We start from the raw sequence: 23,779 nt of genomic DNA, 5'->3' as shown, positions 1-23,779 counted from the left end.
AATTAATTAATAAGAGTCTGCATTGGGTTTGCTTGATTTCAGGGAGAAATTTTTTAAATAATGCACACCAACTGGTGTTTTGATATATGGTGAGTTTTATTGATCTGGAATCCAATGAGAGTCATCCACATGTTATTAGATCAGGTTCTCAAAGTTGGTCTGCATCATCTCTGGGTGAATTTAGACGGTGTAGATGGCAACATGGATGCTGAGTTTGTGTTTAATTATTAAGTAGCACTTTGTTGAACTAAAAGAACAACCAGCAGTGCTCTTGAAGCCTGAAAGTTTCCTTTAAAGTATTACTCACTCCCATCAAGCCTAATGCAATTCCCTGAGTGCTTATTTTTATCATCTGGACGTGGCGTATACCAGCATAGCTGGTTCAGCAGCCATCCTTGTGCTGCCTTCCAGAAAGAGCTCTGTCAGGCTGGCTTGGTTGTGTTGTATCTTGTGGCTGTACCAACTCATGTCAGCTCTCAGCAGAAGCAGCTAATCCAGCCCATACCTGGGGGAAGGTGGGCAGTTGAGTGTTGCTGGTGCTCAAAGGACCTGTCAGGGGATGACAGAGGATGGCAGGTGATGGGCTGCGTCAGGTCAAGCGCCTCAGACTTTATCCTGTGAGCAGTAGGGAGAGTGTCTGTCCTGATAGAACTCTCTGGAAGCTGATGTGGATAATAGCTTTGAAAGGGCCAGGGCTGGACAGAAGGAGACCAGTTAGGAGACTACCTGTTACCTAATTACCTATTAGGAGACTAGCTAATACTGAACAGTATTGTCTCAGTCCCCGCCGGTGATGAAATAGGCACAGGAATAGAAGTGGAGAAGAGGAGGAGGTAAACTCAACAGGACTGAGTGATTACGGGAGACGATCATGAGTCCCTTGTTTGGTCACGTTGATGTTGAGCAGCCTGTGAGGTATCCAGATGGGGATTTTAGGATGAATCCATACAGTTGAAATGATCCAAATAATTTCAGGCATAAGCCCCTCTTTGGGCCCTGCACTGTTACATACAGGTCAATTTTGTCCTTAGCTAAATGTCTTCTTGAAACAGGGCCTATGCTTGTTGGGCATAGAGAAAGCTCTCATTATATACATATATACATATTGGCTAATTAACTGAAAGGTAAGCTTTTCAGTCCAAATGGTTAACTTGGCTGTTGACAGGACAGATTGACCATGTAACTTGATCATCTTTCCAATACCTCTTTTGATGGTAGTGCCACCATATTATGCCTGGAACAATTCATCATGTTCTGCAGTATCCAAAGTCACATTGTAAAACTGATTTGGGACCTTGCACTGATTGTTAATTTAGCATAAGTGGAAAACTCTGCTGGTTACAGGGTTGGCTAGTGGCCCAGGAAGGTCTCGGAGCCCAAGTGATGGTTTCTCTACAGTTTCACGGTCTTTCTGGGGGAGGTTGCCAGATAAAATGCAGGATGTCTAGTTAAACTTGAATTTCAGATAAACTACAAATAATATTTTAGTGAGTATGTCTGTGCAATACTTTGATTCATTTCAATTTATCAGTTGTTAGCATCCTCCCATATAGACGTCATCTCTCTCTCATACACTTTTTCTTGAGTTATTTTAATGCAAGTTGCGGATATTACAGCACTTTGCCCCTGAATCCTTCAGCATTGCATCCTAAGAATTAAAGCATTTTTGACATGGCCTGTGCAATATTTGGGACATCCTTGGGCATCCTTTGTTTTTATTCACTAAATCTGGCAGCTCTACCCTGAGGGTGCGATGGTGAGGCAGCTGCTAGAGTGGCCAAGCATGGGCTTTGCAAACCCACAGACCTAGACTTGGTGGGATTTCACTTGACTTACTGGCTCTGTGAGTTTGGGAAAGCCGGTGCCAACATTTCCTTATCTGCAAAATGGGAATTCTTACCTTGCAGGGCCAGCGTAAGGCTTAGAGATCTTGTCCATAAAGCCCTAGCACAGCACCTGATTCCTGGAGACTTCCAGTAAGCAGCATTTTAGCAATGATAATCGTCCTTCTCTGAGCTGAATGTCAGGGAAGGAGATAAAAATAAAGAAGCAACTGTTTTAGAAATGTTGGCAGCTGCATTTATAAACTCCCCTCTGTTCTCTCATTCCCCTTCCCTACTTAATGTGTACACACACACACACACACACACACACACACACACACACATGCACACGCACCACCCCACACCATCCACTCTGGGATTTACAGTGGGTTCCGTGACAGCCGTTTAGCAGGGGAAGAAAAGAGACATGTTAAAGGTACAGGAAAAACCAACACTCTTGAGAGCACGATTTGAATGGAATCCAAGGTGGTCTGAGACTTGTTTGAGTGTTGACTCAGCTAAGAGTAACCAGGGAGAGGCCAGTGATGGGGGTGGAGGAGAATCCTGGGTTGTCACAACACCTGCTGTCACTGTGGCTCTAGCAAGCTGTCAGGGATTGTTCCTGTTAGTAGGTTTTCATTTGCTTTGTTTAGCGAAGGACTCCGGTCTACCAAATGTTTATTTCCATCCCGGAACTTCGTCATCCACTTGAAACTTGGAGGAACAAGTTCACATCAGACTGTCATGAGGACAGCTAGTCTTACCCTCCCTTCTGGGAAAGATTTTGCCTTTCTTCTTTCTGGGAACTCTTCCCCTTGTCTTTGGACTTTTTTGGCTAAGCTGGATACAAACCAGGCAAGATAAACTTGGGCAGTTAACCGTCTGTTCACTCACACTGACTGGCTCTTTTGGGGTTCATAATTCTGAGATGATTTTCTTCGCTCTAATAAATAAACGAGGTTGCAAATCCTTTTTTTTTAATTGAAGTATAGTTGATTTACAATATTGTGTTAGATTCAGGTGTACAGCAAATTGATTCAGTATTATATATATATACACACACACATATATATATCTATATTCTTTTTTCAGTTCTTTTCCATTATAGTTTATTACAAAATATTGACAATAGTTCCCTGTGCCATACAGTAAATCCTTGTTGTTTATCTATTTTATATATAGTAGTGTGCATCTACTAATCCCATACTTCCAGTTTATCCCTTCCCACTCCGCCTTCCCCTTTGGTAACCATAAATTTGTTTCTATGTTTGTGAGTCTGTTTCTGTTTTGTAAATAAGTTCATTTGTACTACTTTTTGATTCCACTAAATATTATATATTTAGAAATTATAGATTCCACTAAATATTATATGATTTAGAAATCATATAATATTTAACTTTCTCGGACTTATTTCACTTAGTGTAATAATCTCAATCTCTAGGTCCTTGCACGTTGCCGCAGCAAGCCCTTTCTCACTGTGAAGTTCTTCACACACTGTGACGCTTGTCAGGAAAAGCTGGCGAGGAACACAGAGTGTTACATCAACCGTCCTGACAATAACAGGAAAAGAAATACTCTACAGCCCAGTGTGGTGGGTGGAGGCCCTTGGCGCTTGTGAGGGAGAACTGACCACAGCTGAAGAGGCATCGGCCTTACCTCTGTTTTGCAAGGACAGAGGAAAAGCTAGATGATGCTGGTTCTCTGTATCTGTTCCTTCTGCCTTGCCTTGGGATCTGTTAATACATTTTGTAGAATCTGAGTTTCTTTCTTAGATTTTCACTTACAAAAGAAAAATGATAAGGGAACAGTTATTTTTTCTGCTTACAGAATTAGTTTACTTCTGTTGTAAAAAAAAAGTCCAAACAATGCAGAGAAACATCACAGAGAGAATGCGAGACCCTTCATAATCCTGTTGCATAGAGATAAAGGCTATTAGACGTTTAGTGTGGAGGCTTAGTGATTTTGAGGGTAACCTAAAGATTGAAATTGTAAAATTATCTATATATCACCCCCCTGGTTTCATGTTTGCATTTTATCTGCTAGTCTTGTCCACACTTAGGCATATTTTACATTGTCTGCTTTTACCATTTAACATAGATTATGAACATGTCCCTTAGGTCTTTGTAGTTTTTATCATTCTAATTGCTTTCTACTCCAGCCTGTGAATTATCATAATTCACTAAGTCATTCTTGTCCTGTTCAACATTTTGGTTATTTCCGATTTTATACTAATTCCTTGCTGTTTCAACCTAGACTGAGTTTTATGTAGGGCTGGAAGAGAGAATCATGACTAAAGACTTTTTCCCCCCCTCTTTCATTGTTTAACATTTGTTGGGTTGTCTATATTTGAGCAGACTCCTGGAAGCGACATGATTCCTTTTTTTCTTTAGACTAAGTCCTGAAACCCTCTCATCCCCAACCTGAAGATGGTAATAGTCAAGATCGCAGTCACCATTTACTGAGTGTTTTGAGCATGGCCTGCGATATGCGCTCTGCTGAATCTTCATTTCATCCTTACAACAATCTTAGCCAAACCCTCCTTCCCACGTATGCCAGTGTAACCTTCCGAAACACCTCTTGCCTGTGTCAATGCAAAATAGGCAACGTGGCACAATAGTTAGGAGTGTCAAGTAAAAAACAAATCTAATTGTAAAGGGGAAAAGACTTTGCAGTAGGGACAAGGGGACTTGCATTAGGAAGAACCTCTGTGTGGTCTGCAGGGCCTCAAGGCTTAGCCAAAAGGGTTTTCCTTTTACAGGGAGGAGTTCATGGGGCTGGGAAGGAGGGAAACCTAACCAAAGTTTGGGTAACAAACATTTCCCCCCCCAGCTTTATTGAGGTATGATTGACAAATAAAAATTGTACATATTTCAGGTGTACAATGGGATGCTTGATAGGCACCGTGAAATGATTACTGCAATCAAGCTAATTAATATATCCATAACCTCATGGAGTTAATTCTGTGTGTGTGTGGTGAGAACACTTGAGATCTACTGTCTTAGCAACTTTCAAGTGTACAATACAGTGTTATTAACTATGGTCACCGTGCTGTACCGGCATTTCACTCCCATTGATCAGTGGGGTCAAGCTGTTCAGCTAATCATGAGGAGGCAAAAAATGGGAATCTGGAGGGTCAGTGCCTAGCCTTGTCTTAGGTAAAGAGAGACATCTGTGAATCTAATTCACGTGGGGAAGGGTGTTTCTTTGCAGTCACCCATTTCCTGGAACACGGAAGCAGAGATTCCCGAACCATTACTGTTTTCCAGGGGCATGAGGCTCCGGTCAAATTCAGCCTCGCCAGGAGCACAGGTTTGCAGTGAGTCCTGGGGTGGGAGGCTGGCTGCACCCTCTGCTAGCAAACCTCAGGCATTCACCTAACCTCTTTGAGCTCTGGTCTCCTGAGGTGTAAAATGGGGACGATGATTTCCCTCTTGTAGACTATTAAGGGGATGAGATGAGATAAAGTGGCAACATAATGCCTGACTCTTGATAGTATTCTGCAGCTCAGAGACCTTCTATTCCCCCTCCTTATATATCGTATAAAATCTAGACTCCTGGGACCCCAACCTACCTCTCTAAATCAATCTCCCTACTCCCTAGAAAACCCACACCCAGTCACATCTAATACCGTCCGTCCTCTGTATCTTTTACTGTCTCATTCTCCACATCCACTCTTTCTGATTAAGCAGAGGGCTCCAGGAGAGATGGACATGGAACAGGCAGGGAGGAAGGGCTCGCTCTGTCCAGCCACACAGGATAGTCGAATCAACCCCAGCTATCTGTAAGGAGCCCACCCCCATGACCTCCTCCGCTTGCCCAGTTTTTATTCATTCTTCCTCGCTCACTTTAAGCCCTACCTGTCTCCATCTCAGTTCGTAGAATCCATTGTCTGGTCACCACGGAGACCATTGCCTGGTATACTCATTGACCATTTATTACGGGCTGCTTTCCATTGTTGATTATCTTGCATGTGTGAATCACCATCCCCCAGATAGAGGGTAAACTCCTGGAACACAGAAACCATGTGTGTGTTGCTGGGTATCTCCTACCTGCAATGCCTGGCACAGACAGTGTTTGGCTGATTTGCATATATAGTTCTACACTTTGCAGGAAAACCGTGGGTATAGCACTGCTTTAAATAGTTGTTAGGAAAAGGGATCACAGAGACACACAGATTTTGCTTTCCACCCACAAAAGGAACTGGCTGCACTTAGCTCTGTAGCGTGCTGGATTACCGATAAGACACACAAACTAATAGGTGCTAGATCTATGTGTTTCTGATTCTAGTGAATCTGTATCTGAATTGCTTTCTCTGTATCTGAATGTGGCTGAAATGGCTAGGGAACACCCGCTTCCTCTGGGTACCCTTTAAAGGCTCCTCGGACTTGTAGCTGTCGAGCTGCTGTTATAGGGCCTTGACTGTGGCTCTGTCTTTGACTGATCATGCCTTTCTTCTGCTCTTCTCTGGTTGTCTCACATCAATTTCTTCTCTCCCAGCATCTTATAAGCAAAGTTGATGGAAAACAGAGTTTTCTAGTACTATATTTAGTTGATTGAACCAATATTTCTCCAAAACCTGCATTGTCCTTGAGGAGTGGGGAGGGGTAAAGAAAAAAAAAGACAAAAACCCTACTCTTTTTTTGTAGGTCAGCACCTTCTGTTTTGAGTAGCCAACTGGTAACCTAATATGTTCCAATATAGTAGCTGCACTTTCCTTCTCATTTTTGGTTGCTAATATCACTGCTTCATGTCGATTCCAATTAACCTCAATTTTTAGAAGATGTTTTCTGTCCTGAGCACTTTTTTTCCTAAGAAATTCCTATGTAATGTGTCATAGGGTTCAAAGGAAGGGATGATCCATCCAGTTAAGGGGAGGGTACTCAAGGAATTCGTGGAGGAGGAGAAATTATTGCCCTGCCTTTTTCTGGAAATTTCTGGATAAGAAAAAGAGGTTCTTTTTTTTTTTAATGTATGTATATATTTATTTATTTATTATTTGGTTGCACTGGGTCTTAGTTGCGGCAGGTGGGGTCCTTAGTTGTGGCATGCGAACTCTTAACTGCAGCATGCGTGTGGGATCTAGTTCCCTGACCAGGGATTGAACCCAGGCCCCCTGCATTGGGAGCATGGAGTCTTAACCACTGTGCCACCAGAGAAGTCCCAAAAAAGAGACTCATTTTAATGAAATCAGATGACTTTGAAGATATCTGTGGGCCTTCAAAATCCTCTAGAAGACAAATTATTATTATTTATGTGTTACACTTCTCATAGTTAACATACTAGTTTTAGGTAGGTTATATTCATGTTACTGAGCTGTTTCTAGGTGCTGTGTGTATACCTTATACCAGAGAAACTCTACCATATAACTTGTATAACTAAAATGTGTAGTAGGTTTATACCCATTTTATTAAAATGTTGTATGCTGAGGTGGGGTGGGAGAGTGGAGGAAAGGGGCACTGGGTTCCAGACCCAGTTCTGACATGAAGCAGCTGTACAACCTTGACCACAGGCCCTTCCTTACCCTGCCAGGGCCTCTGGGTTCCATCTGGTAAGCTTCTCCAGGTATGCTGCCCTCTCTCTCCAGGCCCGACTCTCTCCCTTGTTCCTCCCCAGATAGCTAAGACTCCTGTTTAGAAGATAAGATAAAAGACCACGAAACTCTTAAAAAAAACTGCCTAAAATGATCGGTTAGGCTGCTCTATGGCCAGGGCAGGGAGAGAGTAATGTGTGCAGGGGCAGGCGGGGAGGGCTTCACAAAGGAGAGAGTCTGAGCTGGACCCGGAGTTTGGAGGAAAGGGGTTTCGTAGTTTGTCTTTAAATTTTTCTATCTCAACAATCTGATCTCAACTCAGTAAATCAGTACTGACAGTAAAGGCCAAGAATATTTCAGTAATGTGTTGTTTGGCTAGAAATCTGATGATTAGATGTTCCGAACTGATGCCAAACCACAAAGAGTCCCCAGTTCTATGACACGGCTGACTCATGGATGTGAACTGACTTCCAGCCCTCCAGATGACTGTTTTTGCTGTGACAAGCTTAGGTTTTCTGCATCCATTTATTCCGGTTCCACTTTGTTTTTCCCTGCAGAGATTCTTGGGATATTTTCCATTGAATAATAGAGTTATATCATCAAGTTGCCTTGCGACATTGCTTCTATTAAATTGGAGGCCTGGACTACTAAAAATTGGCATCCTGTTGTGTTCTGTGTCACAGGATGTTTTAGCATGTGATTTCTGTCATGTTTTGAAGCCGTCCCTCTGTTGATTGTCATTCAAATCCTCACCGCTAGAGGAGTGACGGGTGATATCAGGGGATGCTTCTCTTGCAATCTAGTTACTGTTTTACTAGTGGCCCTACATTGTCTTTATCAGCAGATCCCATTTTCCTCTTTTAAAAATTTTTCTCAGTGTTAATTTTCTTTATTCATTATAAAAAATTTGGAAAATACAGAATCTCATCCAGGAGAAAATAACAATGACCCAAATTCCAACATGCAGAGTTAGTCACTGTTTGAATTCTGGTTTATTTATTCTGTCTATGCTTTTATCCTTCTCGAGTACTTCAGTAATCTTAACTTTAAAAATGCAGTTTTTCTTTATTAACAAGTTAACTACTAGATATTAGCTTTCTGTCTATTAACTTTGGGTGCTATATTAATCAGGCTTCTCTTGCAATGCTGGATAACAAACAACCCCCAAATCTCAGTGGCTTATCATAGTAACATATACTCCGTACTCCTTACGGCCAGGTTGGCTGCAATTTGAGCGTAGCTGGGTCAGCCGACTTAGGCTGGACTCCTGGCTTCATGTCTGGTCTACACGTTACCATTTTCGGGCCTTGGCTGAAGGATCAGCAACTACCTGGGACAGGGCAACAGAGGGTGGCTGGTGGAAACTTGCCATGCCTCTTAAGGCCTCAGCTCGAAGTTGGCGCTTTGCCATTCCACTCACATTCCGTTAATCAAATCAAGTCACTTGCCACACCTGAAGTCTGTAGGGTGGGAAGGATTCTCCTTCCATAGAGGGGCCGTGGTGTATTAGTCTGCGAGAGCTGCCATAACGAATACCACAGCCTGGGTGACTTGAACAACAGAAATTTATTGTCTCCCAGTGTTCTGGGTGCTAGAAGTCTGAGATCAAGGTGTCAACAGGGTTGATTTCTTCTGAGACCTCAGTCATGTTGGATGACAGCCCACCCTAATGACTTCATTTAACCTTTAATTTCTCTTTAAAGACCCTATCTCCAAATACAGTCACATTCTGAGGTACTAGGGGTTAGGACTTCAATATATGAATTTTTGGGGGGGGGGGTGTCAGGGACACAATTTAGACCATAATCCGTGGTAAGGGTGGGAAACAAAGGAAGGATTGTAGACAAAGAATACCCTAAGCACTTAACCTCAGTGTGGCTTAGCTGTCTCACCGTTAAAACAGGGATATGCAAAGCTATGTTAGGGGTTTGTTGGGGATTAGATGAGAAAATGCATGTGAAGCCCCTGGTGGTGAAAGTGGTAGAGCTGGGTGTGGTTCCACCTCAAATGGAAGAACCAAAGTAACCTTCTGGGGCCTCTCTTCCCGGTCTCTCATATGGGCGAGCTGGGAGCGCATGGAGCTTCTCAGAGTGGCCTGACTTCCACGGAAGCTGTCCGAACAGTAGACTCTGTGACGAAGCAAATAAGGCCTTTCGGGTACTCAGACTGTGGCCTTGGTTTTGGGGACGCCATGTTTCCACCCATGAGCTATGGCTCTAGCATCCTTTCTTTACCACAGATATTTATAGAAAACCTGTTATGGCTCCTGAGGGCTGTGGGCTTCATATTGGCGTAAGGCGTGTCCCTGCTCCCAAGGGACAGCAGCTGAATGCCTGTGGAAAACATAAGTGAGCCGGGAGGTCAAAGGACAGGGTGTCCCTCGTTCTGCCTCTGTGTTCAAAGCCAACTGCCTTACACTACGTAAATCCCCTTTTGGTTTTCTCCCCTAGAATATTGTGTTAAGGAATGGCTCGGAGACCTTTGAGTCCTGGAGGAAGCCCCCTCTGCCCGTGCACACCCAGTTCTATTTCTTCAATGTCACCAATCCAGAGGAGGTCCTCAGAGGGGAGACCCCTCGGTTGGAAGAAGTGGGGCCCTACACCTACAGGTGAGTCCCGACCCCCTCCCTGCCATACAAGCGAGAAAATGGAGCGACCCCCTGCTGTAGCCTGAGCCCCCGTCTCTTCCCACGAGCATCCTCTGTGTGCTGCGTGGGGGGCACATGTTCCGGCTACAGTTGTCCGAAATGCTGCTGGTGTTTGGCACACGTGTCAGTGGCTTTGTGGACCTGGCCAGACTCAGCCTGTTACGTTTAGAAACGCAGCTGCTTCCTCCTAAGGTGGCAGAATGTGGCTACTGAGCGACGGAGAGCTGCCCTCCACTCCTTACCCTTTTAAGGTCGTCCTGCGATTTTCTTTGGTGACTTTTAGGGTCTTTTCCTATTTCTCTCCGCCACATCCCTAGTTTTAGACCAGTTCCTAGAATTCATTGTTGGTCAGGACTTTCTGTCTCTTCCTTTTCTTTTTTTTTAAACTGAGGTATAGTTGACTTACAATATTGTGTTACTTTCTGCTGTACAGCAAAGTGATGCAGTTATACACGTGTATGTACATTCTTTTTTTATATTCTTTTCCATTATGGTTTATCATGGGATAGTGAATATAGTTCTCTGTGCTACACAGTAGGACCTTGTTGTTTTTCTGTCTCTTCATATTCACTCCTTTTCCCACTCCTCCAGAGTACAAGAGATAACCAGGTGGTAGGGTGGGTTAGGAGTTAGGAGCATTGCTTTAATCATTTTTTTGAAAAGATTGATAGAGGGAGATGCTGGGGGATCTTATGGTCAAAGTGTTTTCCCCACTGTTGCCGTATCCCCGCAACCCGCTAGGACAGTACACTGCCCCACACGCCTCTTTCCAACAAAGTTTCTCCTTACCAAGTTTAAAAAAAAAATAGTAGAGGAAGCAGACAGCGAGATCTTTCTTCTTCAGAACTGCTGCGTGGTAAAAATGCCTGACAATTCTATCGTAACCGATTGCTCAATAAATGGTTGCCCCCTGATTCATCTACTGTGAGTCAGCACTGTCTCAGCGCTGGACTGGAGAGATAAAAATCCCGATCCCTGCCTCAGGTGCTTATGGTTTGACCCTGGAGTCGAATGACCTGTTGTGAACCTCACTTCTGCCACTTACTAGTCCTCCGAGCCTCAGTTTCCTTATCTATAAAGTGGGGATAAAAATAGGACCTCCACCATGGGGTTGTTATGAGGACTAAGTGAGTCAAGTATTTATAAAGTGCTTAGACTACTGCCAGGCACAGAATTCACGCTAATTAAGTGTTTGATGTTATTATTAGTCTTAGGGGATTGTCTTGGTCCCTTCTGTGGAAATCAGTACCCAGAATCGTAAAGATGAGCTTTATCATTATATAGTAGAATTTTAAAAAATAAACAACACTTGGGTCCTCATTTTCAAAAGCGTTTTTATACCTTTAAAACCTCGAGAAACTCCAGGTACTGGGTAGAACCAGGCCTGCATTTGAGGCTGTCCAGCTTCGTGACAATTAGAAGTTGAGCCAGAATTAGGCTCTGAGCGTCCTGTTTGTTTGTTTTGCAGTTTTAACCATTTTTATGGTGATTTAAAAAAAAAAAACCCACATAAGATGTACCATCTTGGGCTTCCCTGGTGTTGCAGTGGTTAAGAATCCACCTGCGAATGCAGGGGACACGAGTTCAAGCCCTGGTCTGGGAAGATCCCACATGCCGCAGAGCAACTAAGCCCGTGTGCCGCAACTACTGAGCCTGCGAGCCACAACTACTAAAGCCCGCACGCCTAGAGTCTGTGCTCTGCAACAAGAGAAGCCACCGCAATGAGAAGCCCGTACACTGCAACAAAGAGTAGCCTCCACTCTCCACAACTAGAGAAAGCCCGCGTGCAGCAGCGAAGACCCAATGCAGCCAAAAATAAAAGAATAAATAAATTAATTAATTTTTTAAAAATTATTAAGAAAAAAAAAGATGTACCATCTTTACCATTTTTAAGTGCAGTTCAGTAGTGTTAAATATATTCACATTGTTGCAAAACAGACCTCCAGAACTTTTTCATCTTGCAGATCTGAAACTGTATAGCCATTAAATAACTCCTCTTTTCTCCCCACCCTGGGCCCCTAAGAACCAACATTCTACTTTGTTTCTATGAATTGGATTGCTGTAGATATCTCATATAAGTGGAATCGTACAGTATTTGTCTTTTTCTGGTTTTGTTTTGTAACTAAATTCCTTCCGGCGAGGCGGATGACTTCCTCCCTGCAAGAATAAACTCACCTGAGAACTAAAGAAAAACCCCAACAAACAGTCTTCCCTCTGGGTCTCCTGGGCCTGTTCCTGTCATCATTATCCTCATTGAGAAAAAGACATGGGTTCTAACCATAACCCGAGGAAACCCAGTGTTCCATTAAGACATCTTCTGGGCCATTGTGTCTGCTGCCTTAATATGCTGTTGTAGATGTGGTCATGGGAATAAATAAATCCTAGAAATAAAATAGCGTCCAACTGTTACCATACTTCCTGCATGTTCCCATATTAGAGGGACCTAAGGGAAGCCTGGGAACATCTCACAAGGGTCCTTAACCCTTGATCCATGGATCCCTAAGCGGTCATGGATAGAATTCCAGGTGGTCTGTGACTTGGGGGGAAAAATTACAGTTCATTTTCATTAACCACTCACTAAAATTTAGCATTTCCTTTGAGTATAAATGTAGGCAACAGATCACAGCAGTGTTAGCGGTACCGTGGCTTCACCACTAATGGAAACACAGATATCGTTGTGTCTCATGATAGCGGTTGCTCAAAATATAATTCATATTCATAAATACTTAAAAATTACAGTAATTGTGGACTTCCCTGGTGGCACAGTGGTTAAGAATCCGCCTGCCAGTGCAGGGGACACAGGTTCCAGCCCTGGTCCGGGAAGATCCCACATGACGCGGAGCAGCTAAGCCCGTGTACCACAACTACTGAGCCTGTGCTCTAGAGCCCACGAGCCACAACTACTGAGCCCATGTGCTGCAACTACTGAAGCCCGCGCGCCTAGAGCCCGTGCTCCGCAACAAGAGAAGCCACCTCAATGAGAAGCCCATGCACCACAACAAAGAGTAGCCCCCGCTCGCCTCAGCTAGAGAAAGCCTGTGTGCAGCAACGAAGACCCAACGCAGGCAAAAAAAAAAAAAAAATTACAGTAATTGTTAGACCTGCTGCTACATTTTATTTAAAATGTCGGTGAAGAAGCACACATATTGCCATATCACAGATTTTTACAGTGACACCTGTATTTCAGTCATTGGTTTCCTTTGTAATCCTGGGTATTTTATTTTCTGTATGTAAAGACATTTATCTGAGAAAGGGTCTACCAGGCTGCCACAGGGCCCAAGGCACAGCGAAGGTAAGAATCCCAAGAGCAGATCCTGTAGGTTGGAAGGCAGATTGGTCACTCACTGATATTTCATTTTTGCTCCATGAGTTTTCCTGCCTCCGGTTTTCACCCTGCCCTGGTCTCTCCCATTTCACTGCCACAGTGATTTTCCAAAGGACACAGCTGACATTTCCTTTCCTTCTCTGCTCAGGGTCCTAGTGACTCTCCCTGTGTGATGTTCAAGGCCTGAGCACCCCAGCTGCTTCTGTATATATAGCCTCTTTGTTTGATTTTAATTTAATTTTTTGGCACTCTCAACCTAGAATTTTATTCTCTAACCAGAGCTAATTCTATGCTATAACCAGAACTGTCCAATAGAAATTTAATATGAGTGTCAACTTAAAAAAAAAACAAAAAACAGGGCTTCCCTGGTGGCGCAGTGATTGGGAGTCCGCCTGCCGATGCAGGGGACGCGGGTTTGTGCCCCGGTCCCGGAAGATCCCACATGCCGCGGAGCGGCTGGGCCCATGAGCCATGGCCGCTGAGCCTGCGCGTCCGGAGCCTGAGTTCCGCGGCTGGAGAGGCCACAGCAGTGAGACGCCCGCGTACCGCAAAAAAAAAACAAAACAAAAACGTGCAACATAAGAGCTGTGAGTTGAGTTTATTTTGTGTCTTACGGAGGACTATAGCCTAAGAGACAGCCTCTCAGCTCTGAGAAACTGTTCTAAAGAGGTAAGGAAGGGGAACTTCCCTGGCAGTCCAGTGGTTAAGACTCCACACTTCCAATGCAGGGGGCACGGGTTGGATCCCTGGTCAGGGAACTAAGATCACATGCCACTAGGTGCAGCAAAAAAAAAAAAAGAGGTAAGGAAGGAGTCAGAATATATATGAATTTTTTTGCAGGAAAAAGAAACATGTAGTCAAAACATCAAAAGATTACTTCTAATCACAAAAACAGACATCTCAAGTTAATGATTTTAGTGCTTTTCTATGTATGGGAAGATGCAAGAATCTGAGTCATTGAAATATTTCCTTAGGTATGTACCTTAATTATCTAGGGGCTGGTATCCAAAGCACAAAATGCTTCCTGTTTTTCTCCATTCTGAATTCCCCTCAGGCTCAGTTTTGGTAGGCAACTGCAGGAGCTAATGACTTGATCCTATAGAACTAAAAGGGCAAGCAACATTTTTTTGTTGTTTACAGTGCCCCACCTTGGTCATAAATTTGACCAAGGCTTGGGAGGCATTTCATGACCAATTTGTCCCACAGCCCTAGGAGTGCTTATTCCTAGGTCAGGCAAGGATCTTAGTGATAGGCCATTCATATGCTATATCTGGCTTAGGCCCTATTAACCTAAACAACCTAAAATCCTCTGCATGTTCTGTTTTACTACTCTATTATGATCCAGGAAATGTTTTCCCCTTGTTGTTTCTTCCCATATTTAAAGTTGCACTATTACAATTACCTTTATCTGTATATATGTGATATATATGTGATCATATATATGTGTGTGATCAATTGCCTCAAGCTATTTAGCCATCATTAATTTTGTTGGAGGCCTGGTTACACATCAGGTAATGCAGGATACAACAATCTGATAAAATAGAATATAAGTAAACTAACGAGTAACATTAATAAGATAGTATAGCAGAGAGACAAAAAGTATAAATAGTTTGAAAACAACAAAGAGAGAACAAATTAAAACAATGATTAGTATAACTAGTTGTAATCTGGATCTCAATAAGCCATCAAGTCCAGAGGGTAGCCAGTTAGAGAAGCCAAATTCTGGAGAGATTAGGTAAAGAGAAAAAGATAAATGTTTCATCTTCATTTGCAGAGGTATACTTCATCAACTTGCCACATATCATAGCATAAGAGGAAAGGTTTTCTGGAACACAAAGATTAAAAGCCAGTATATTTCAGAAAAAAATCATAAGATTATAAATCATATTTTTCAGTTCATTAAGTTCCATATAATTAATTCTTGTTGATCTTGATAAACGCATCAGGTTTTCTATTAGAGTTTTATAATTTCTTACCCAGTTCAGTGGTATGATCTAAAAGTCATCAGAAACCTATATTTGTCAAAAAAATCCTTTTTATGAATTTTCTTGAAGATTTTCATTTTTGTAAAAGCATCAGAATAAAACAATGACTGTCTATAAATAACAAAAGACTTAAAATGACATGGTTAAAGATTTGATTACAGTGCAGTTGACAAAGCAACTTGGTTATTTCTGTGACAATACAACATTTTAAGGAATAATTAGAATCATAACTATATAGTACAGGGAATTATAGTCAATATCTTATAATAACCTATAAAGGATAAAAATCTGAAAAAGAATATATATATATATATATATATATATACACCTATAAAGGATAAGAGTCTGGAAAACAATCTGAAAAAGAACCTATAGAGGATAAGAATCTGAAGAAATCTGAAAAAGAATATATATCAATATGTATATATAGATATATATATATATCTATATATATATCTGAATCACTTTGCTGTACACCTGAAACTGACACAATATTGTAATTCAACTATACTTCAATAAAAATTAAAAATTTTTAAAACCTTAATTTCTAGTGAAAACTAAGAAGTAAGCAAGTATGTACTTTTATGTTAGCATTCTGTAGATTGGCAAACTTATAAATACCATTTATGATTTTTTAAAATGTGCCCTTGGGGCTTCCCTGGTGGCGTAGTGGTTAAGAATCTGCCTGCCAATACAGGGGACATGGGTTCGAGCCCTGGTCTGGGAAGATCCCACATGCCGCAGAGCAACTAAGCCCATGCACCACAACTACTGAGCCTGTGCTCTAGAGCCCACTAGCCACAACTACTGAACCCACGCACCACAACTCCTGAAGCCTGCGCACCTAGAGCCTGTGCTCTGCAACAAGAGAGGCCACCACATTGAGAAGCCCCTGCACTGCAGCGAAGAGTAGCCCCCGCTTGCTGCAACTAGAGAAAGCCTGCGTGCAGCAACGAAGACCCAATGCAGCCAAAAATAAATAAATTTTAAAAATTAAGATCTTTAAAAAATAATTATTAAAAAATAAATAAAAACATGCCCTTTTATGGAAAAATTTTCAATGTGACACAAAACATTTATTAATGGTGCTAAATATCTTTAATTTCTCTATAAAAGGAAGCCTATTTTCAGTAATCAGGTTTTCAGTATCTTTATTTGGGAATGATCTAGATATTTAGTACATTTCCATCATTTAACTTAACTTAGCAAAACTCTAAAGTTTCAAGTTACCAAAAATCTGGAGAAACTATTTTTAAGTAGACATACCATAAAACATAATAATTCTTAAACAGTACACACTAAATGGCTCTTATCCCATTTATATCTATTTAACTCATTTGTTTCCAACAATTATATTTAGATTACCCTGAAAACTTCAGGAGACATTAGACCACGTCAGCCATCATTCCAAGCTATTTTTCTTGCTGATAAATTTTAAAGCAGAAATAATATGAACATATTTGACTAGGTTCAATAAAAGTCAGACATGTCTGTATTAATGAAACCAACAAACTTAAACTTTAAACCATATATTAATTTAATATTGAACATTTCCCAGATCACATGAACTTGAAATTCATTTGGGTTAGTTTCTATTACATTCAAAAATATTTAATTTCTAAGTGCCTCCTGTAAGTCAGTTAAATAGGGCTCCTTTATAAATTAATATTGATGATACTGTCTGGAGGTAGAGACATATCTATAATGGACACACAGACATATAACAGACATAACCAGAGATCTCATAACTTCATTTTATAACTTAGTCGTGAATCAGGTATTACAATATAAACTTACTAGTTTATAAATAACAGTTGGTGTAAGTTAAATTTATTTGCTTAGATGACTTAGCCTTTTTACAAAGACAGTTGCTTTCAATTCCCCAAAGAACTGGTCTGCCTAAATGATATCAAATGATTGATTTATGCAACTACATTTTCTTTAATTTGCTTTTTTATATCAATGAGAAGATTTCCAGCTAAACTGGAAATTAGGAGTTCTATGTTCTAGAACTTTAGGGTTCATTTTATCATGCCTTCAAAAGTTTGCACAAGGCATTCAACAAAGGCCCTCTTTCTGAGTGCACAAGTCAAACCCAGACCAATTTACCCTAGGGGCAAAAAAAGTCTCCACTATTGCTTTATCAGGCCCTGAATATTAGCCCCCAGTTTTTGTTTCGTATTGTGCGGGCTCAGGCAACTCTGTTTCCTTTAGTATGTTTAATTAATACTGCCTTAGGGGCAGATTTATATGCTCTGTATTATAATACCAGGCAGGAGAAGCATTCCCCAGTGAGACATAATGTCTATCCCACAGTATAAATAGGCAAAAGAGATGTAACCATCTCACAGAAAGCCCATTCAAATATGCCAATTTTTTTTTTAAATTTATTTTTGCCTGTGTTGGGTCTTTGTTGCTGTGTGTGGGCTTTCTCTAGTTGTGGCAAGTGGGGACTACTCTTCGTTGCGGTGCATGGGCTTCTCATTGCGGTGGCTTCTCTTGTTGTGGAGCATGGGCTCTAGGCACACGGGCTTCAGTAGTTGTGGCACACGGGCTCAGTAGTTGTGGCTCGCGGGCTTTAGAGCGCAGGCTCAGCAGTTGTGGCACACAGGCTTAGTTGCTCTGCAGCATGTGGGATCTTCCCGGACCAGGGATTGAACGCGTGTCCCCTGCATTAGCAGGCAGATTCTTATCCGCTGCACTACCAGGAAAGCCCCAAATACACCAATTTTTAAAAAATAAATTTTTATCTCAATTCTATCAACTCTTATACCTTTAACTTTAGCCAAGTGACCCAGGCCCTTTTGTCAATCTTTAACTTGATTAATTAGCCTAACTGTTGCCTCAAGCAATTGCTGGTTAGGTATCTTAGTATAATTTTATTTCAGCCTTAAAAAAATTTTTTTTTTTACTGGGCTAAATAAACCAGACTTGTTTGGGGCCCTTTAATGTTGGGGGGACCAATAGGGGGTCTCTTTGGCCCATTCAACTTTAGGTAATGTTGTATCAAAGCCTTTGTGTTTTTTGTTTATTTTGTTTTTTGGCCGCGCTGTGCAACTTAGGGATCTTAGTTCCCTGACCAGGGATTGAACCTGGGCCCTCGTCAGTGAAAGCACAGAGTCCCAACCACTGGACCACCAGGGAATTCCCTGAAGCCTTTGTTTTAATCTCATCAATGTCCATTTTATTTATCGCATTTTTAAATCACTATCTAAAGATTTCTATCCTGCTGGGACGAGTCCCTTTAAAATTTCCACCTTGTTGGGAAGCAGTCTCTTGACTTCCCCCTCAACATTTCCTATTCCCTTGTTAATCAACCGGATTAACGTTAATTAACCTAATGTTTTTATTAGTATCCTAAGACCCATCAAGGGAAAGCCAAGACTACAAATAAGGCTTCCCAAATCGTTTTGTTTTATTTTATTTTAAACTATGGGAATTCTTAAGGTTAGCATCTTAAGAATTCCCATAGTTTATTCAGAGGTTGTTAATAAACCTCTGTATCTACCTTTTAATTTGCTCTTTTTATAGGTACCAATAAAACCAATAATGAGAGTTCTCTAAAAATTTACCAGTTTAGAAGTTTCTTCAATTTAAAAGATCCATTGTCTGGCCATTGATGAGTAGTATCTTAATAATGATAACCGGTAAGATGCAACAGGCACCCGCAACAAGGGAGTGCAAAGGATGCAGCCTTCAGAAGATCCAGAAAATTTACTCCAAAAAAATAGTCTAAGAGAGCTTCCCTGGTGGTGCAGTGGTTGTGAGTCCGCCTGCCAATGCAGGGGATGCGAGTTCGTGCTCCGGTCCGGGAAGATCCCACATGCCGCGGACCGGCTGGGCCCATGAGCCATGGCCACTGAGCCTGCGCGTCTTGTGCTCCGCAATGAGAGAGGCCACAACAGTGCGAGGCCCGCGTACTGCAAAAAAAAAAAAATAGTCTAAGAAAATAAAGGCCTTTGTTGTACAGGTGGACGCAACGAAGGTTGAGAAGACAAAGGTCCCTTATGAACTGGAACCCCTTATGACAAATTTTCCTGAGAGCTGGCACAGCCAGACAAAAAGACTGTTTGGAATCCCAGTCTATTTGACGGGCTGTCAAATGTACATCGTAGGTGTACTTTCCTGATGGCGGACACTGTGCTCTCAAAACACAGAACAAAATGCCTAAGACGATCAAGTAGAACATTTACATCTCAAAGGCATTGGGAGAGAAATGCAAGTTCCTCCTAAGTCCTAAGAGGGCTTTTGTTCCTTTAAGGTCAGAAATCTGAAAAGATATTTTATCAAGCTGGCTTTCTCTAACTGGGTATGCAAAAACCAGTTTTAGAATGGCAAAAAGAGCCCCTTCTCAGCCATTTTTAGGGTGAGATTTCCTTAGTTCTCACTTAAGTACTTGCAAGTATAAATTCTGTACATCCCTAAACCTGGCTGGGTTTTAGTTGTTAGTTGGAGGTTGGCTTTCTGATACCCCTCATTTCTCTGTTTGAGAAACTGTTTCCTATTTTAAAGTTGAATTTGTCAGGAATAAAATTTACTAATGAAATTGTGTGATGGGCAATGTGCTGCTTGTGAGCTTAACCCCTCTAGGTGTTACCCTAGAGTCACTTCTGCTCTTCTACGTGTCTCTTCTAAAACAACCATTGGTGCTAGGATCAGTGAGTGGCCAACTCTCATACATGGTCCCCAGACAAGCACGTTTTAAACTAGTGAGTGGGTTTCCTTATGGGACTCTGCTTCCATCACTCCCATAAATGTCTTAGTTGCCTGAGAAAGCCATAACTGACTGGGAGGACCCTTGTCCCTTTTCCTCTGAGCAAAGCTTTCATGTGATATCTTCACTTTTATCCCGACAGAGTCTGTTAAGGTAGCCAAATTGAGGAAGGATGTCAGGTCAGCTTCCTACTTAATCACCTAGTCCAAGCCTCCTTAGGGTCTTTCAGCTGAGCAAACTCATCCCAGTGTTTATCACCTGAGGGTAACCTCAGTGTCTTTCAGTTGAGCAAATACAGGCACCTCTTCTGGAACCTAAGTTCAAGGATAACCTACCCCTCATAGTGAGGGGTTTAACAACCTCTGAATAAACTCAGGATCTTCAGCTAAGAGTGGGAGATCCGGTACCAAGAGAGACTCACTTAAATTTGTCTGGACTTGTTGAGGAGGCAGACTGGCACAAGGGGCCCTGCTGGTGTCAAGGCTCTGGATCCTTGTAGAATTCAGGCGAAGGAGAGAAGTCTGCTCTGGGTTTTCATGGCTGAAAAAAATGAAAAAAAAAAAAAAAAAAAAAAAAAAAAGGCACAACATAAGAGCTGTGAGTTGAGTTTAGTCTTACTGAGGCCTATAGCCCAGGAGACAGCCTTTCAGATAGCTCTGAGAAACTGTCCCAAAGAGGTAAGGGAGGGGCCAGGATATATGTGAACTCTTTTGCTGGAAAGAAACACATAGTTGAACATCAGAAAGTTACTGCTAATCACAAAGAATAGACATTTCAAGTTAATGATTTAAGTTGCTTTCTATGTATGGGAAGATGCAAGAATCTAGGGTCATTGAAATATTTCCTTAGATATGAACCTTGACTATCTAGGGGCTGATATCCAAAGCACAGAATGCTTCCTGTTTTTCTCCATCCTGAATTCCCCTCAGGCTCACTGTCGGTGGGCTACTGCAGTGGCTGATGGCTTGATCTTTGTGGAACTGTAATTGCAGGCAACATTTTTGTTTTTCTTTACATGAGCCATATATGTAATTTAAAATTTTCTAGGAGTCACATTAAAAAAATAAAAATAAACAGGAGAAATTAATTTGAATATTTCATTTACCTCCAAACTACTTAAAATAGTATCATTTAAACATGTAATCAATATTCAGAATTATTAACAAGGCACTTTGCATTCTTTTTTTCATAGGAAGTCTTTGAAATCCATGTGTATTTTACATTATAGCACATTGAATTTAGGACTAACCACTGTTCAAGTGTGTAATAGCCTCGTGTGGCTAGTGGCTACCATAGTGGACAGCACGGTTCTAACCAAACTCCAATTAATTTTACAGCCCTAGACACCCTACCCTGTCAGTAAGCATGCCGTTCCCTCAGTCAAGAAGGAACTCCACCACCTCTCTCTGTTCTCCCCTAGATTTTCCCTGACTTTGAATGCACTCTGCCTGGTATGTGATAAAGTGAAAGGAAAGAACCAAATCCTTTCATCTCTGAATATCCAGTGTCCAGTGAATATCTGTAGAATAAGTGAATGAAACATCCTCAGCCGTGGTTTAAATCCACAGGACACAAGTGGCTCAGCTGGAACCCCAGGACTGAGTCAGGGAAACCCAGGACCCAAGGACAGGTTCAGGAAAGGGGAATAGGGTCCTGAAAATGAGTGACTTTGTTTAGGAACGGCTACTCACATGTGCATTACAAACTGCTAAGTGTTCCTAGTAGGGTTGAGTGGGCTGTGAACTGGGATTTGTAGGAAAACCTGGCTTTTTAGGGAGACCTACAGCCCCTCTAATGGGTCTTTTGTAATCATTTGGTGGATCTGATCTCTGTCACTTATGACTTAATTATGCTATTGTTTAGCTACATGGGAAAGACAGAACATTCCAGTAGCTCTGCCCCAGTATTTGATAGTCCCACGGGTTCCCTCCAGACTGAGTCAGCTGTGTGTGTGCAAAGAAGGCGAGGGCATGCGGCCCCCCATTGGTCAGTGTGGACTGGCCTGGGGTGGGAGTCTCTGAGATGGGGAGGCCACGCTGGGCAGTGCAGGGCCTGGTTGATCGGACACACAATTTACAGTGGCACATTCCCCATGACTTTCACGTATTCATGAGTTCAGAATATTAGTGTTTTTGGAAAAAGATGGTGGAAGTTCCACACGTAGATAAAAAGCCAGTCCGTCTGGTTTAAGGAATGTAGTGTGTTATTTACATTTTTATTAAGCTGTGGATGGAGCAGCCCTGGAACAGGTCTGTTGACACAAAGCTAATTTGCCTCACGATCCTGTTGCTTAGTGACCTACTTGCCTAAAACTGTGTATCCAATGGCTTCTGCAACCTTTTTGAGATTTTTCATTTTGTCCGGTTTCTTTTTCTATTTTGCCTACTATTTAGCATTTCAAGAATTTTTTAAAAAATTAATGTGTCCAAGGGCTCTATCAACTAACTTTCATGTTTCTAACATGTATTTGCTGAATTTACAATATCCCATTAAACATCTTCTCCTTGACTTTCTTAGTTTTGCTGTTTGGATTGTTAATTTCTTTTATAAGGTCTTATTACTGCTTTGATAGTAAGGAAAAAGATGTGAGGGACAAATATTTCCTAAGTGTTTTTTAATTATTATTCACTGACCATTAAGTAATACTGGATTACAAAGTAATCAACATGTACAATATCATATATAGCATTACCTTTAAAAGAGTAAAATATATTTTATATTATAAAAGTAATATATATAAGCAGCAAAGATAAAGTTGAAAGTACAGGAAAGTAAAATAAAAAAACTACTGCTACCATCCATGGTTTCACTGTCTCAAAGATAACCAGTGCTAATGGATAGATTCTCAGTCATTTTCACATGGTTGTGTCTTACTTTTACATGGTTATACTGTCTATAATTATGCATGTTCATGTACATACGTGTATATTCTCACTTAATATTACATCAGAGGTATTTTCCCATGTATGTGTTAGTCATTATACAAATATATTTTCGTGATGATAATATTCAAGAGATAGAGGAAATATATTACTATACTTAACCACTCCCTTCTTCTTGGATATGTCTATCAGTTCTCGTTCCATCCTTTGGTTACCACATGGATTGAATGTTCTCCTCATGTTTGCCAACCGATTGTGTTTCCACATTCTTAGTTCTTGTCCTTTGCCAGTTTGCCTGTCTGGGTTCCAGTGTGTTCATGCCACTCCATAAGCTTTTTATATAATAACGATGTTAACCCTGTGTCACAATTGTGGCAACTGTTTCTCTATTGTTTGCATTTTTTTTTTTTTTTTTTTTTTTTTTTTTTTGCCGTACTCAGGCCTCTCGCTGTTGTGGGCTCTCCCGTTGTGGAGCACAGGCTCTGGACGCACAGGCTCGATGGCATGGCTCACGGGCCTAGCTGCTCCGCGGCATGTGGTATCTTCCCAGACCGGGGCACGAACCCGTGTCCCCTGCAACGGCAGGCGGACTCTCAACCACTGCGCCACCAGGGAAGCCCTTGTTTGCATTTTTAATTTTAAACTTTATATGTAACCAAATCTGTAATGAACTTTTCTATCATTTCTGAGTTTAAAAAGTCCCACTTCCTTCAAAGGTTTGATATTCAAGTCTATTTTCTTGTAGTTCTCTTTTTTTCACATTTAATTTCTTATGGATCTAATTGTCTCCTTACAATTTAGCCAAGATAGGAATTTAGTTTAAAGTTTCAAATGCTGTACTCTTATTCCTTTGGTCCTTTACTCAACTCTGAG

General features: G+C 41.5%; 1 protein-coding gene across 1 annotated transcript in view; it reads left to right on the top strand.

The window, feature by feature from the left end:
• Positions 1–23,779, top strand: part of SCARB2 (scavenger receptor class B member 2) — a 65,957-nt gene that overhangs the window by 9,565 nt on the left and 32,613 nt on the right. The window contains exon 2 of the mRNA XM_027087668.1: positions 9,804–9,961. Within this exon, the coding sequence (XP_026943469.1) occupies positions 9,804–9,961 (158 nt within the window). The remainder of the gene's footprint in view (positions 1–9,803; positions 9,962–23,779) is intronic.

The sequence above is a fragment of the Aethalodelphis obliquidens genome, unplaced genomic scaffold (assembly GCF_003676395.1).
Source record: "Aethalodelphis obliquidens isolate GAN/ISIS:26980383/991018 unplaced genomic scaffold, ASM367639v1 scaffold59, whole genome shotgun sequence".
Taxonomy (NCBI): domain Eukaryota; kingdom Metazoa; phylum Chordata; class Mammalia; order Artiodactyla; family Delphinidae; genus Aethalodelphis; species Aethalodelphis obliquidens.
The sequence above is the reverse complement of the archived record's forward strand: the minus strand, read 5'-3'. Positions and strand labels throughout refer to the sequence as shown.